Here is a 16,318-nt window from a genome sequence, read left to right as displayed (position 1 = left end):
TCTCTGAAGGTTTGTTGAGCAGGAAGTACAGCCACGACAGGTGAATTTAAAGCAGGCGTTCTCCGGTAGGGAGGGCTCGTAGGTTACACAGAAGACGTATGTTCGTGATGGAGTTCAGGGGACCTGCACAGTCTCCGCAGGCCAGGTTTAAAATTGTAAAACAACAGGGTCGCCTGGATGGCTCCATCGGTTAAGTGTTCAACTTCGGCTCAGGTCATGATCTTGTGGTTCGTGGGTTCAGGCCCTGCGTCAGGTTCTGTGCTGACAGCTCAGAGCCTGGAGCCTGCTTTGGATTCTGTGTCTCCCTCTCTCTCTGACCCTCCTCTCAGAAATAAATAAAACATAAAAAAAATAAAATAAAATTGCAAAACAACAAAAAAGGAACGTTTCTACCCATGCTCCAAAACAAAAATGAAAGAAAAGCCCACCTGTACTCCCACCATCCTGACAGGAGATCCATGTCTCCTCCAGGAGTCCAAGTCCAAAGTCGACCTGAAAGGCTGGTGGCCAGTTCCCATGGCCTTGAAACACCCCTTAAATCACTGGCACCTGCGCCTTACAAGTTCACAAGCCAAGTACCCACCTAGTTTTGTTCATCTTTGCAGTAGGGCCCTCCCGTTTGGGGGCCTAAGATTCAGTCCTAACAGCGAAGGAGACCAAGCAGTCAACGCGAGTCTCCTGTCACTGAACTAGACTTGCACGCGCTGTGCCCCGCTGTGCCCTGCCTGGTCTGTGTTCGGCTCCATCGGGTTTAAGCAGATTCCCTTGGAGGTGGGGGTGGAGTGGAACGGGAGACGCTGTTCATTCTCTATGTCTCTATTCAACGGTTGCCTGCCCCAGCAGGTGTCCTGCCCCAGCAGGTGTCGCAGGTGTTGAGGCAGCGGGATGGCAGGAGGGAGGCCGACAGCCTGGGGGCATAGGCGGAGGTCAGGGCGCGCAGAGGCCATCCCAGTGGAGAGCAGAATGTATGTCAGGAGGCTGCAGGCAGGGAGGCCGGACCGACGGCCTAGGCTCACACTCACCAGCGCCTCGCGTGCCAGGCCAGGGAGTGCACTCTTCACTCTGGAGGCAAGAAGAAAAGCCGTGGGAGGTTTAGCACCCAGACAACCTGATAGCTGTGTCGGCCGGGAGGTGGGTTGGGAGGTTATCATAATGGCTGGAGGCAGAGAGGGCCGGATGAGGCTGGTGCTCATGAGGTTCCCACTTTTGTTCACAGATATTTATAGAGCACCTACTGTGTGCAGGTGCTGGAATGCAGCAGTGTGAGACTTAGGGACCCTCGGAGTGGGGAGTGGGACATGGCACACGTCTTAAGCAGAGGTGACCTGGAGAGCGAATGATGGGTGTGGCAGCAGGAACAGTAATTGGGAGGTTAGGAGGAGGAGCTAGCCAAGCCTGGAGTGGGTCAGCGGTGTGTGTATGTGTGTGTGTGTTTATATCTGCACGTGCATGCGTGTGTGTAGCGAGTGTGTGAATCTTTGCTTATGTACGTGTGGATGAGTGTGTGAGTATGTGCTTACATTGTGTGTGTGTGCTTACGTCTGCATGTGCATGACTATGTGTGCTTATGTCTTCGTGAGCATGCATGTGTGTACGAGTGTGAGTGTGTGCTTATGTCTGCATGTGCGTGTGTGTGACTGAATGTGTGCTTATGTCTTCGCGTGTGTACAAGTCTGTATGAATGTGTGTTTATATATGTGCGTGTGTACAAGTGTATGTGTATGAATGTGTGCTTGCATGTATGTGTTCGTGCACGCACGTATGAGTGTGTGCATGTATGCACATGAATGTTTACATGTGTGTAACATGTACGAATACGTGCCGTGTGTGCATGCATGTTTGTGTGTGCATGAATGTGCTTGTGTATGTGCACGCATGTCTGTGTGTACACACATGTGCCAGTGTATGGTTGTGTACATGTGTTCATGCATGTATGAGTGTGGGTGTGAATAGCTTGTGCATGTGTGTGCTCGCATGCATGTACAAGCATGTGTGCTATATATTTGCATGCATGTGTGTGTGCCCGCACTTGTGTGTATGTGTGTGCGTGTATACATTGGCAGAGGCAGGTGGGGAGTGAGGTGATGGTACCAGTGTGGTACGCTGTCCGTGTCATGGAAACACCCCCCTGAGATGCTTGGAAGCCAGCTCTGTGCGAGTGTTAGGGTCTGAGCCTAAGGAGGAACCCAGGGGAGTGGCGGGGTTCCAGGATCCGGGGAACGTGCTGGGGGGCAGCTGGGCTGGGGCCGGTGCTTCAGGAGGAGCCGGAAAGAGAGCTGCTCTGCTGGGTCAGCACGGGAGCGAGTTTTGCCCACCTTCTACATGCGCCTCGTGGTCTGACCACTGGTGTCTGCTTCGCTACCATCTTTCGTGGTAATTTTAATAACAGCCTTTCTTTTCAACGTGCCTCTGGGGGAATTTGCTCAAGGGAAGGAAGAAATCCGTGAAGGACTAAAGGGCTTATTGTTAAGAGCTGGTAACTGATAAGGAAACAGAAGAAAAATCCAACAGGTTGCTTCGTGGCCATTTGGATGGTGCCGCTCGTCCAGGCTTGGGTTACGGCCCATGGCGGGGAGCTGCCTCTCTGGGTGAGATTCCTGGTGACAGTGCCACACCAGTGTCATTGCCAGTCACGGCATTCCCTGGGGTACAGTTCATTGCGCCAGGCCGTGGTAGTGAGAAAATAGTTTAGAGAACAGGGAACTTGGTTCATCCCAGAGGTGAGGCTGTTCTTGAATGGTCATAGATGGGATATGGCCCTGGGTTCAAGTCCCACTTTTGAGCTGTGTGGGCATGTGACTGACCTCTTTAAAGCTCTGCTTCCTCAGATATGAAATGGGAATGGTGAACGGTAGTTCACAAATGTACACATATGTCTGTATGTGTGTGTGTGTGCGCGCGTGTGTGTGTGTGTATACATACACACACGTGCCAGGCACCAGTTTAAGAAGCACTGTTATATTTATTTTAACGTTTTAAAAAAAACATTTTATCTTTACATAATCTCTGTGCCTGTCGAGGGGCTCGAACTTACAACCTTGAGATCAAGAGCCACACCCTCCACTGACTGAGCCAGCCAGGCGCACCGGGTAGATTTTAACTCTTAATTCTCACAGCAGCTGTGTGACCTAGTAACTGTTACTCTCTCTGTAATAGCGGAGGCATCAGAGAGGTTAAGTAACCTGTAGTGGCCAAGCCAGGAGTCGAACAGTCTGGCTCCAGGTCCCCACCTCTCCCCCACTGCGCTTTACTCCCCTCCGTTTGTTGTTCCGGTTACCATGGAAACACAATGAAGGGTCTTTGCCTAGGACGGCAGTGGCCGCTCATGCAGTGTCGTGAGCTCTCCTGGTGTGGCTTCCAAGTCAGTCCTGACGGAGGGCTGCCATCTTAGCACACACCTGGCCAGTCCACATGAGGGGAGCCCGGCTGTCCTGTCTGCCGTCAGGCAGCTGTGGCCAGGTCCCCCAGGAGGACGGGAGCTGAAGCCTGGGACGTGGGATGATTTGGGAAGGTCGTGCCTGACGCGTGCCATGGAGTAAAGGCATTTGGGCGGTATTGATTGCGCAGGTGGAGTCACCACAGAGGCAGCTTGGGGTGCTGGCCCTCTGCCCAGGAGGTGGGACGCCCCCCAGCTATGTGACTCTAGCAGTCCATGCCGTTTGCACAGCACCCCCTTCCCGGCACGGCAGGCACCTGTCACCGGCCCGGGTCCCCTTGGTTTAACTGTATGTGCCACAGGGTCCACCCTCCCTTGCAGTTAACGGTTTGCGAAGGGGACATCTGATGGCATTAGGGTTTTGAGTTCTTTCCATTTCCTGGCCTCTGCATCATTCTTGGAGAAGTCATATGTGACGCGTTTTACTAGAGGTGTAAATCACAGAAGAACGGCTCCTTGACCCCAGCAGTTTATCATCTGGATGAGTTATAAATAAAAGCAACATTAAATAAAGCAAAACTGTTTGATTGGGGTAATGGAAATAAAGAGAGCTGTAGCAGACGGAAAGTTCCATTTAGGGAGAATTCACTTCTTCCTAGCGGGACATATGCCACAGGAGAGGAAGGTAACTTTCTCCAAAAGCCAGGCAGCGCACCTTGATTGAGTGCCTACTGCATACAAGGCTGTGTATTTGGCACTTGGGGATGGGACCTTCAGTAATGGTAATGACGGGGACACTGCTGTACGAGCGTACCTCCCCGGCTTACGGGAACCGGGAGAAAGAGTGCCACACTCTGGGGCCCCAGGAGGGGGACATGGGAGGTTACAATGGAGAACGAGTGGAAGTTGGCAGGGTGGTTGGGAGGAGAGGGCCACTGCCAGCGGGTGACCGTGGTGGTGTGACATGGTGTGGGAGTGTGACATGGTGCGGGGGTGTGACACGGTGTGGGGGCAGAGAACCTCAGATCGGGGAGAATGACCTGGGGCGGGAGGGCGGAAGGCCCCAGAGAGGTTCTAACACCAGTTCCTTGGCAAGCGTAGGGGCATGCCTTGGGGCCAGCGGAGGCAGAAACTTGGAGTTGTGAAAACGGTTGAAACAGGCGCACAGAACCTCCGAGGAAGGAGGGGTTTCACACGAGGGGAGAATAAGGCTGTGATGCGGTTAGGGGACACCAGGAGAGCGCCGGCTTCCCTCCTGCCCCCGACACAATGTGCACCTGCAGGGAAGTGGAGTGGTCCCAGGAGGGCAGGCTTTCCCAGGGCCAGGGTCCCATGAGCTGGCCGCGTGTGGGAATTGTGCGGGAGAGTTCTGGGCGGCAGTGACGAGTGTTGTGTGGGGGCCCGAGGATGGGTTTTTACTGATGACTGAACACATTGAGCAGAAAAAGTCAGAGGACCGGGAAAGTGCAAAGGAGGGTCTGCCGGGCAGCTGATGACCTGAGGGCCTTGCCTTTGGGGCCTGGCCAAGGATGGCAGGAACTAGGCCAGGGTGGGGATCGGCCTCGAGGGCTGGAATGTTCTCTGGGACCGGGTTTTCCCGCGCTGCTCCAGCCGGTGCTTTGGAACTCCTCCGGCACGGCTTGGCAGGCTGGCTTTCCCAGGCACAGCCTTGGTAGAGTGTCAGCACTGAGCCTCTCCGATCCTTCTCTGAAGACTGACCTCCTGAGGAAACTGAGTCAGCTCCCAAGCCTACAGAAAGGTCAAGACTGATTGCCAGACGTTTGGCTTCTGGCCTTGGGAGGTTTCCCCAGGTGGTAGCGTCGTACAAGTTTTGCAAGAACAGACTCTTTCTGGACCCTTCCTCTCCAGTGCAAAGACTCTGATTCCCTTCCCTGTGGTCGGGAGGGTGGGCATTCGATGGTCAGAACTGGAGTAGCCCTTGTGTCGTTCTTTTTGCTAATTCATTTATCCTTGCCCCCCACCCCCTTCTCTGTCATTCAGAACTGGACTATCAGGTGTACCTGAATGCTTCTAAGGTCCCCGAGTTTTCGGACGACCTCACGGAGCTGGAGTGCCGCATCGTGGACGTGAAGGGTTCTGAGGCCAGCGTCCGCTTCACGGTGTCCTGGTACTACAGGCTCAGCCGGCGCAGTGATGACCTGGTGGCCAGCGAGCTGCTTGCGGTCATGAATGGGGACTGGACCCTGAGGTACGGAGACAGGAGCCGGCAGCGTGCTCAGGACGGAGACTTTATATTTTCTAAGGAGCGTGCGGACACATTCAGTTTCCGAATCCAAAGGACCACGGAGGAGGACAGAGGCAATTACTACTGTGTGGTGTCCGCATGGACCAAGCAGCGAAACGACAGCTGGGTGAAGAGCAAGGATGTCTTCTCCAAACCCGTCAACATATTCTGGGCATCAGAAGGTAGGCGCTTTGTTCCTGTTCACTGACGGTCTGTTTTGGCCCCAGATCATCCCCACTGGGCGCTTTTACGTGCCCCGTCTACCTGTAGGCTCACTTTCCGCGCGAAAGCCCCGAAAATGCAAACTCAGACGGCTCTGGCATTAATCAGCAGCATGAACCCCTTCAAGATGCTGATGCTTGAGGGGGCTCAGTCCCAGCGGGAGAGCTGGGGCTTGGTGGGTGGTAGACACCGGTCTCATAGGTGCCCGCAGTGTGCAGAGGCTCAGCCCTTGACACATGCTTTGTGGGGTGGTCTTGGGTCTTTGGGGTGTGTTTGTGCCTGCAAGTTCCTGCTGGGTGCAGACTTGTTTGCGGAGCCACAGATGAAGGGGCGGCCACAGGCCATCGCACTGGCCCCTGGAGCGTCAGGCATCCGTTCGGAGAGATCGTTTCTGGGGAGAGGGGACAAGAGCTTGAGGGAAGCGATTTTTTCTGCTGCGCCTCCTCCTAGATGCTCAGAGCACTGGCTGCCTTGGGACCTAGTGCACTCAAAGTTTAAAAGAACATTGTTTTAGTGTTTATTTATTATTGAGAGACAGAGAAAGACTGTGTGAGCAGGGGAGGGGCAGAGGGAGGAGAGACACAGAATCGGAAGCAGGCTCCAGGCTCTGAGCTGTCAGCACAGAGCCTGACATGGGGCTCGAACCTACGGACTGCGAGATCATGACCTGAGCCGAAGTCAGACGCTCAACCGGCTGAGCCACCCAGGCGCCCCTGGGCTTTGGAAGTTTTAATCGCTGCCAGGCCAGTTCTCCTGTGCAGCCAGGGTGGAGTAGCCTGGTGAAGATCATTAACCTTTCCGTCTCGGTCCCCTGCCCTCTTCTCGAGTCGCCGTGTTCCCTGGCTTGGTCATTTCCTCCCACACTCACACCCTACACTAGACTGTCTCTGTTGTGATAACCGAAAGCCCTCCTGCCCTCCCTTCCAGGCACCCTGCTCCCTAAACACACCTTCCGCTTTTTCCCATTGCTCCCTCCAGTCCTCCAGTATCAACCTTTTAACCTTCCCAGACTGGCAGTCCATGACCTCGTCCTGGCCTTCACCATGTGTCCGGGGCAGTCCAGTCTACAGACTGTTGCCCTGTGTCATTTTTAATAGCCCCCGCTTTCATTCATAGATACGTCCTGGGGTGGAAGGGAGGACGAGATGTGTGGTCACCTTGCCTAAATTGCTGGCCAGCTGTAATCGCTCCCTTGCACCCTGAGCTCCCTAGTTCCCCTCTTCTTTTGCACTATGCTCTGGCCTAACCACAAGCCAGTTCAAAGCCGGCCGTCTGCTACCTCCCCACCTGCATTCTTCATTGGATAGAAACATTTAAACATGTTGACTGGCTTCTCTTTAAATCTGGTATCATTTATGTCAACGGGGCTCTCAGCACTGCCTGGCAATCCTTCTGCATTTCCATAATCTGTTTACTTCCCTCCTCTCCACAGTGATTATTGCATCCCACCTTCTCTGAAACCCTCCTCTGCTAGCCTTACCCTCAGCTGTTTGCCCTGCTTTCTCTTTCCCTGAAGAAGCAGAAGCAATCAGGAGAACTTCTACGCGCTCACACCCAGCCTGTGCCCTAACAGAGGCCAGCCCCTCTCGCTGGTCAGGCACATGGCTCCTCACTCTGTAAGGCCGTCAATATTACTGTGATTTCTGGACCTTCCCTGTTGACCCATAAACATACTGTTAGACCTCTTGTTTTTACTTGTGTATTATAAAGTAATTTTTTTTAATATTTATTTTTGAGAGTTGGGAGGGGAGGGGCAGAGAGAGAGGGAGACACAGAATCTGAAGCAGACTCCAGGCTCTGAGCTGTCAGCACAGAGCTCGAAGTGAGGCTTGAACTCACAAACCATGAGATCATGACCTGAGCCGAAGTCGGACGCTCCACTGACTGAGCCACTCAGGGGCCCCTTTAAAGGAATTTTTTTTTTTTAAGTTTATTTATTTATTTTGAGAGATAGCATGCATGCATGTTCATACCTGGGAGAGTGTCAGAGAGAGAGAGAGAAAATCTCAAGCAGGCTCCATGCAGAGCATGAAACCACGAACTGTGAGATCATGACCTGAGCCAAAATCAAGAGTTCAGTGCCGGTGCCCCTCTGAAGTAACTTTCATCTCACTTGTCCCTCCATCTTTCCATCCCCCAAGCCCCTGGGCCCCCACTCACTGCTCTTTCTTTCATTTTATAGCCAAGGCATATCATTTGTCTGTTCTTGGTGTCTCCAGTTTTCCCTCTCCCTGTTCTTTCTAGCACCTTCTCTGGTCAAGCTTTTGGCCGCCGTTCCTCATGTTAAGACTGACATACTGCAAAGTCCAGTCATTGGTTACCTTACTTGGCTTAGGATCTAGTGCAGGCGATCGCTCCTTCCTCCCAGAAATACTTTGGTTTTTGCTCGGCCGTGGGACACTGTCCTCGCTGGGCTTCCCTCCTCCCTCACAGCTCTTGCTTCTCAGCCTCCTTTGCTAGCTCTTCTTCGTTCTCTCAGACTTGAGCCCCATCTAACCATACTATATATACTTGTTTATTTTGCTCGTCTTCCTCCACTAGCGTGTAAGGGGAGGGCTTTCCGTATTTTTTGTTTACAATGGCATCCCCTGGAACGCAGGAGGCCCTGCGTACTTGTGTAATTAATCAGTGGATGACCAGACTCATGGGAGAATCGATGGAATCCCGAGAACCAGTGATACTGAAGAGGCCCTACGTGACACACGCGTCCTGCTTCCTAGGTTCGGTGGAACCCTGCTCCCACCAAAACCCTACATAAGAATTTCATTTGTTTAGCTAGACTAGACTATAGAATTAATAATCTTATTAGGGGATAAAAAGAATGTGTTTAATTCGCTTATTCATCCGTTTGACAAATATTTAAGTACCTTTCAAGTGCCCGAGTTGTTGAGCGGTTATGATAATGATGACTCCTAATATATATATGCTTAGGGATGTCGTTTTCCGCAGAGAAGCAGGGGGGTAAGAACATGCATAAACCGAAAGTGAGTGTAGCCACGGACACTTGCTCAAAATGTGAAAGCAGTATCTCTGTGGACAGGACTAGATCTACAGGTGGGTGTCCCAGTCACTTGCATCCTAGTCTGTTCTGACCGTGACCATCCTGTGATCAAACAGAAAGAACCCATTCCTTCCTTTCTCTGCTTCTCCAAGCAGACTTTCTGCCACCCCGCAGAACCCTAGGGGAAGGGAGGCACCTGGGGTGGCCGAGAGCCCGATATGGGTGTTGGGCTCAACCACATCTCCCCCTGGTCACAAAGCGTGAGCTCTGCCTCCTGTCCTGGAAGGCATCAGAAGTCTCCCAGTTTCCCTCACTCCCATGAAGTCATTTCAGACTGTTTGGCTTCCAGTGGGGTGGCTTATAGCCTGCTTACAGACACACGTGATTTCCTTTTCGAGTTTCCAGATTTTCTTAAGGGCCGCGTGCGGCAGTTTGTGCGTCAGTTCCAGTTCTGCTGCCGTCGTGCTACTCTCAGACACCCACCTGTTTTAGCCAGAACTCACCTCTTTCTGGTACTTCATTCCAGATTCCGTGCTTGTGGTGAAGGCCAGGCAGCCAAAGCCTTTCTTTGCTGCGGGAAACACATTTGAGATGACTTGCAAAGTATCTTCCAAGAATATTAAGTCGCCGCGCTACTCGGTTCTCATCACTGCCGAGAAGCCCGTGGGGGACCTCTCGAGCCCCAACGAAACCAAGTACATCATCTCCCTGGACCAAGATTCTGTGGTGAAGCTGGAGAATTGGACAGATGCCTCGCGGGTGGACGGCGTGGTGTTGGAGAAAGTGCAGGAAGACGAATTTCGCTATCGAATGTACCAGACGCAGGTCTCGGACGCGGGGCTGTACCGTTGCGTGGTGACAGCCTGGTCTCCTGTCAGGGGCAGCCTGTGGCGAGAAGCGGCAACCAGTCTCTCCAATCCTATCGAGATTGACTTCCAGACTGCAGGTGAGCGGGGGCCCCTGTTGAACCACAGACTGAGCTAGAGAGAGGCCTAGGATCTTGGTCTGGTGGCTGAATCGTTGTTTTAAAACACCTTTCTTTATTGAGGTGTAATTCACGTGCCAATTAGGTCACCCATTCAAAGGGCCTTGCTCAGTGGCTTTCAGGACATTCACAGAGTTGTGCAGCTGTCACCACAGTCGATTATAGAGCAAAATGTACCTCAAAGGAAGCCTGTACCCCTTAGCTGACACCCTTCAGTCCCCAGCCTCTCAGCAACCACGGTCTTCTTTCCATCTCTATAAACTTAACCTGTTCTGGACACTTTCCATTAATGGAATATAATATATGGTCTTCACACCTGCTTTCTTTCACCTTGATATAGGATTTTTCTCTTTTTTGTGTGCCTGCATTCTTACTTGTTAATTTTCCAGGATATCCATGACATGGTACTTCATTCATGTTCGTGGCTGAATAATATTCCAGTTTATGGAGATGCTACGTTTTGTTTTTCTGTTTATCAGCTCAAGGCCATTTGGGTGTTTCCGGTTGCTGGGCTATTATGAATATTCCTTGTGAACATTCGTGTGTAAATTTTTGTGTGTAAAGACGATCTTTTTTATTTATTTTTTAAATAGATGAACCCAAACTCAGCTATTTTAGATCCTTTAGAGAACACGGTGGAATTCAAAGAGAGGAGGGAGCTGAACCCCTAGAGGGGTTATGAATGACTTTCTGGAAGTGCAAGTTTCAGGGCCAAGACCCCATTGGCATCCAGCCCCATGGCCTTCACTCTTCAATGGGTCTTTAGGGGTCCCCAGGACTGAGGGTAATGGGGTGTCATTTTGGTTCAACTTAACAGAGCAGTATTTCCACGTAGGGGAGGAGCATCTGACCTCATGCCTCCCCTTGCTTTGGGGCTAGAAAAAGATTTCCCATCAATTAATCGCGGTACCAGAGCTGGGGTGGTAGGGATGAATGTACCTGTCCACCAGTTCGTTAAGAATAGTTATTGGTGGTATTCATGTATGGGTAGATCAGTTAAAACACTGGCATTTTTGTGTCTATTTCTGAATGGATTTTATCTTTGGTTAAAGTAAGATGTTTTTATGCTCCCAGGTGGGAAGGTCTACTTTTTTTTTTTTTTTAATGGCATGGAGATGTAGTCTCAGGAAATCATTTCTTTTCCATCTGTGCAATTCATGAAGCTCTTCTGAAATCTCTGTGTATGTGTGTGTGTTTCAGTAGGTAGGTTATTTAAAAGTTTTTGATCCCCAGTTTTTAGGGTATCAAAGTGAATGATCATCATTCGTGAGTTTAATGTTTTTTTTAATGTTTTAAATTAATTTATTTCTGAGAGATAGAGCGAGCGAGCAGGGGAAGGTCAGAGAGGGAGGGAGACACAGAATCTGAAACAGGCTCCAGGCTCTGAGCTGTCAGCACAGAGCCCGACGCGGGGCTTGGACCCACGAACCGTGAGATCATGACCTGAGCTGAAGTTGGACGCTTAACCGACTGAGCCACCCAGGCGCCCTTGCTTGTTTGTTTTTTTATTAATAGCTTTACTGAATTATAGTTAACACAGTGGAAAATGCACTCATGTAAAGTGTACACTTGAGTAGTTTTGAGTATATTCACAGAGTTGTGGGCCATTGCCACAGTCTTTTCTAGAATTTTTAATCACTCCAGAAAGAAACTCTGTACTCATTAGTCTGTGCTCCCCACTCCCAGCTCCTGGCAACCACTAATCTTTCTGTCTGTATAGAGTTGCCTCTTCTGGACATTTCACATAAATTGAATCACGTATGTGGACGTTGGCAACTGGCTTCTTTCACCTTATGTGCTTTCAAGGTCCGTCCGTGTTACACCGTGCACCAGTACTTCATTCCTTTTTATGGCTGAACAGTATTCCATTGTGTGGATGTACCACATTTATTCATCCATCCGTTGACGGACATTGGGTTGTTTCCACTCTTCGGCCACTGTGACTAATGCTGGCATAAACATTAGTGTACACGTTTTTGGATGGACATAAGGGTTCATTTCTCACCTGGGAGTGGTGCTAGGTCATATGGTAGCTCTCTTTAACTCTGAGGAACTGCCACATTGTTTTCCAAAGCAGCTGCTCAGTTTTACATGCCCACCAGTGATGTGTGATGGTCAGTGTTCCGCACCCTCACCTGCTCTGGTATTCTCCATCTGTTTTATCAGAGCCAACCTGGTGGGTGTCAGGCAATATCTTATTGTGCTTTAATCTGCATTTTCCTAATGACTGCTGATGTTAGGCATCCTTTCGTGTGGTTACTGGTCATATGTGTAGTCTCTGGAGAAATGTCTGTTCAGATTCGTTTACTGATTTTTAAATGGAGTTATCTTTTTATTGTTGATTAGTCGAGTTTTTCATAGGGTCTTGGATACAAGCCCTTTGGTTTAAAAAATACCTTCTCCCTGGGACACCTGGGTGGCTCGGTTGGTTGGGCCTCCGACTTCACCTCAGGTCATGATCTCTTGGTTTGTGGGTTCAAGCCCCGTGTCAGGCTCTGTGCTGAAAGCTCAGAGCCTGGAGCCTGCTTCCGATGCTATGTCTCCATTTCTGTCCGCCCCTCCCCTGTTCACTCTCTGTCTCTCAAAATTAAATAAACATAAAAAATTTTTTTTTAATTAAAAAAAAATAGCTTCTCCCATTCTGTGGGTAGTCTTTTCACTTTGTTTGTGAAAGCTTTTAAATTTGATGAAGTCCAATTTATGTTTTCTCTTTTTTGCTTATGTTTGTGGTGTTTTCTCTAAGTAACCATTCTCTGATCCAGGGTTGTAAAGATTTGTGGCTCTCCCTTCTTCTAATAGTTTTACAGTTTCAGCTTTTAGCATTTAGCGCTATGATCCATTTCAGTTAATTTTTGTGTGTAAACCTTCTGATTCTTCTTCTTGCCTAATTGCCCTGGCTAGCGTCTCTAATACAATGTGGAATGGTAGTACAAGGATATCCTTGTCTTGTTCCTGATCTTACGGGGAAGTTTGCAGTCTTTTACCATTAGGAATCATTGTAACTATGGATTTTTCTTAGATGCCCTTTATAGAGTTGGGGAAGTTTCCCTTCATTACCAGTTTGTTGAGTTTTTTGTTTTTTTCTGTTTTTTGTTTTGTTTTGTTTTGTTTTGTTTTGTTTTTTACCATGAGAGATGTTGAATGTTGTCAAATACTTCTTCTATATCTGTTGATATTCAGAGGATTACGTGGCGTTGGTCTTTCATTCTTGTATCTGTTTTACTCCCTATAGGAGTTTATGCCGTCTTCTTTTACATTTGTTATTTGCTGTTTCTCTAGAGCTGTTAGGGGAAAGAAGGGAGACATCAGATCTTTTGGATTCCTGGGTGAGGAATGGGTATTGAATCTGTTTCTCAATTCTTTAAATCTCTGCACAACAGATAAAATGTAACTTCCAGGTTGAAGACTGGCTTCGGTCTTAGACTGGTTAAGACTTTTGTTTTATTTCATCCACGGAGTTATCGTGGCCAGTTCACGGTTGAATGAGGAGAAGTTGCGATCAGAGGCACCCAGCCCACTGCCCTCACCCCGACGGGCTCTCAGCAAACACAGACTTGATGTTGAACTTGATGTTGAAGAGTGTTTGCTTCGTGAAAATCAGTGGCACACGATAAGATACAGATGACAGTGGTCCTTCCTGGTGCCCACCTTTCTATCCCCTGGTTTGGGGCCACTTGTCTCTTGGTATGAGGACAGTGTTTCCCAAGGGGCCCTGCTGAGTCATGAATTTCACTAAACCAAAGTGTCGGGTGGTGGTCAGGGGAACATATGGATTAAATGTTATGGTGTTCAAAGTTTTGGCCTTTCACAAAGGATAATAAGAAAGCTCTTCTCCTTAATAGAGAAAAATTTAAATATACAATAAAGTAGAAAGAAGGAGAAGAATTACCCATAATCTACCAGACACTGTTAATTGGTGGTGTCTGTCTGCCTAGAAATCTTCTCTTAACGTGTTTTCTTCATAACTGAGATCAGGCTGTAGGTGCAGTTTCGTGATCTGCTTCCTCCTCTTAACTGTGTAAGAGACACATTTTTCACGTTAAAACAAATTCTAGGTAAATAACAATTTTGATGACTGTACCTCCTAGAAAATGTAGTTAGCGACTGCCCGACTGACGGACATGCAGATGGCCTCCAGTTTGGACTCTCACAAAAACTGTGGTTTACAGGCTCCTTAGGGGCTGGAGTTGGACCATGGTCCTTTCAGTGTTTGGATTTAGAAGCTGAGTGTGGTCCCTGTAATGTCTGCAGACTAGGGACCGGGGGACATCTAGTGACTCCAGCGGCTCACTTGAACTCTCTGTGCCTCAGTCTGTCATCTGTGAAGTTAACCAAATTCCCTCAGAAAAACAGCATTACCCCAGAAGTTGACCATAATAAAAATATTTCCAAGGCTGGGATAATGACCCATATTCACTGCGAGTTGTTGATTTCGTTAGAAGGCAATGCACTGCCGTGAAGGGTTCACAGTAAAGACCCCTTCCCAGACCCATGTCTGCATGGTGAGCCCTAGCACAAATGCCCCGTTGTTCCCGCAGCCACAGCCACTGGGGGAAGTGACAGCCATTAACTTGTGACCTATGAGGCAGTTTTGGGTTTTCTTTGGAACTGTAAAGAAGAGAGTGATATTTGTCCAAATCGGTAAGCCTTCCTTTGTGGTTTCCAATTCGGAACCCTGACTCCATGATGAGGAGCTTCCTGTTGGATTACCACGTTGCGGTAAAGGGCTGGGCACTTTACGAAAGTCCCGTGGTGGGGCCCTGTTTATTACCTGAAGTTTCTAGTCAGAGAAGATATGTGCTCCTCATTGCTCACCTTGGCTGCTACTAACATGTACTCCCTGGCGGTCATGTGTGGCGTAGAATACCCCCCGGGCATTAATTCCAAGGCTCTAGCTCAATCCTGTCCTACCTCACTGCAGGAGGTAGAGCAAATCCACGGTGGACAGGACCGTGAGAACTGTGGCCGGGAGGCCTGTTAATTGAAGGGCAAGCTGTCCACAGATAGGTCAGACTTCCCTGCTCTATTTTCATCCCTTTCCCCATGTGCGGGACCGCCATTTCACTATGTTCTCACCCTGCCCCCAGAGTGGATGCCCTCCTGCTGCCCTGCAGTTTGTCTGAACTCTCCCCACAACCTGCTCGGGGCAGCCCCACCCCCCTGGGCTGCCCTCTCCCGCACCTGCCCTTCGCCTTGCTCCCGGCAGGACAGACTGCTCCATGCTAGGTGTGAGGAGAGCAGTCCCAGCAGTTCATCTTTCCACTCGCGGTGAAATGGAAATACAGCCTTTTTGACTCTGCCTCATTGGTTTGCACAACTTTTATGCTCTTTCTCAGTCATTTCTTTTAGCTGTTAAAACAAAAAGAACTTCTTCCTCTTTGGTTCCGATCGAAAAGATCTGACAAGCTCGAAAAGCTAATGACAATATTAGCTTCAGATGAGTTTCAGAAGCACTGTCCAAGGCTATCCCTTTCTGCTTCCCAAGAAACCCAAGGGAAGTCCCATAGCACTGGTATTCTAGAACCTTCTTCTGGTTTGCCTGTTCTGAGATTTTAGAAATTAGGATAAGGTAAATACTGAGTTCTTTGGATCGGGTTGTCTGAAAGCTATGTAATATGGTCACATAAAACGGAAGAGTAGAAAGGGGCACTGGGGTGGCTCAGTCAGTTGAGGGTCCAACTTCGGCTCAAGTCATGATCTCACAGTTTGTGGGTTCAAGCCCCACCTTGGGCTCTGTGCTGACAGCTCAGAGCCTGCTGCTTCATATTCTGTGTCTCCCTCTCTCTGTGCCCCTCCCCCGCTCATGCCCTGTTTCTGTCTCAAAAATAGACAAAACGTAAAAAAAATTTTTTTTTTTAATTAAAAAACAGAGGACTAAAAAGGAGTAAAGGGGATAGGAGCCAGATAGCGGCCATGCAAGTCATACTTTTGTAAAAGCTTATTTTATTTTTTAATTTTTATTTTGAGGGAGAGGGAGAGGAAGAGGATGAGCGGAGAACGGGGAGAGAGAGAGGGAAACAGAGGATCCGAAGCAGGCTCTGTGTTGACAGCAACGAGCCCAATGTGGGGCTCAAACTCACGAACTGGGAGACCATGACCTGAGCCGAAACCAAGAGTCGGCCACCCAGCCAAATGAGCCACTCAGGCGTCCTGGCATACTTCTTAAATAATTTAATAAGTCACTTATTTATGTCTAGTAATCAAGTAGCATAATAGCATTTATACCTACAGTCAGATGCACTAACTGACTCTGTGGCAAATATTATGAAATTCTAGCACTAAATTCTCTTTATGTGTTCACTCTTTATACTTCCTGTTTTGTTGCTTATTTTTATGCTCACGACTCAAAAGCTGGGAACGTCTGTGCCTTGTACAGTTAGCACAGCTTGGGTAGTGACATCTTCCAGACTCGGGAAGAAGGAAACAGGTCTTTTTTAAAGCAAACTGAAAATCAGACTGAGTGTTCTCAGGAAGGTGTGCAAGACCGAT

The 16,318-nt window shown here is 49.2% G+C and overlaps 1 protein-coding gene across 1 annotated transcript in view; it reads left to right on the top strand.

The window, feature by feature from the left end:
* The window catches only part of PTGFRN (prostaglandin F2 receptor inhibitor), an 82,724-nt gene that overhangs the window by 56,265 nt on the left and 10,141 nt on the right, over positions 1-16,318 (top strand). Inside the window, exons 5-6 of the mRNA XM_039242766.1 lie at positions 5,378-5,803; positions 9,371-9,790. Coding sequence (XP_039098697.1) covers positions 5,378-5,803; positions 9,371-9,790 — 846 coding nt within the window. The remainder of the gene's footprint in view (positions 1-5,377; positions 5,804-9,370; positions 9,791-16,318) is intronic.

This window comes from Hyaena hyaena, unplaced genomic scaffold (assembly GCF_003009895.1).
Source record: "Hyaena hyaena isolate Hyena2069 unplaced genomic scaffold, ASM300989v1 scaffold_217, whole genome shotgun sequence".
NCBI classification, from domain to species: Eukaryota; Metazoa; Chordata; class Mammalia; order Carnivora; family Hyaenidae; genus Hyaena; species Hyaena hyaena.
Note: the sequence above shows the minus strand (reverse complement) of the source record. Positions and strands in the feature narration are given on the sequence as shown.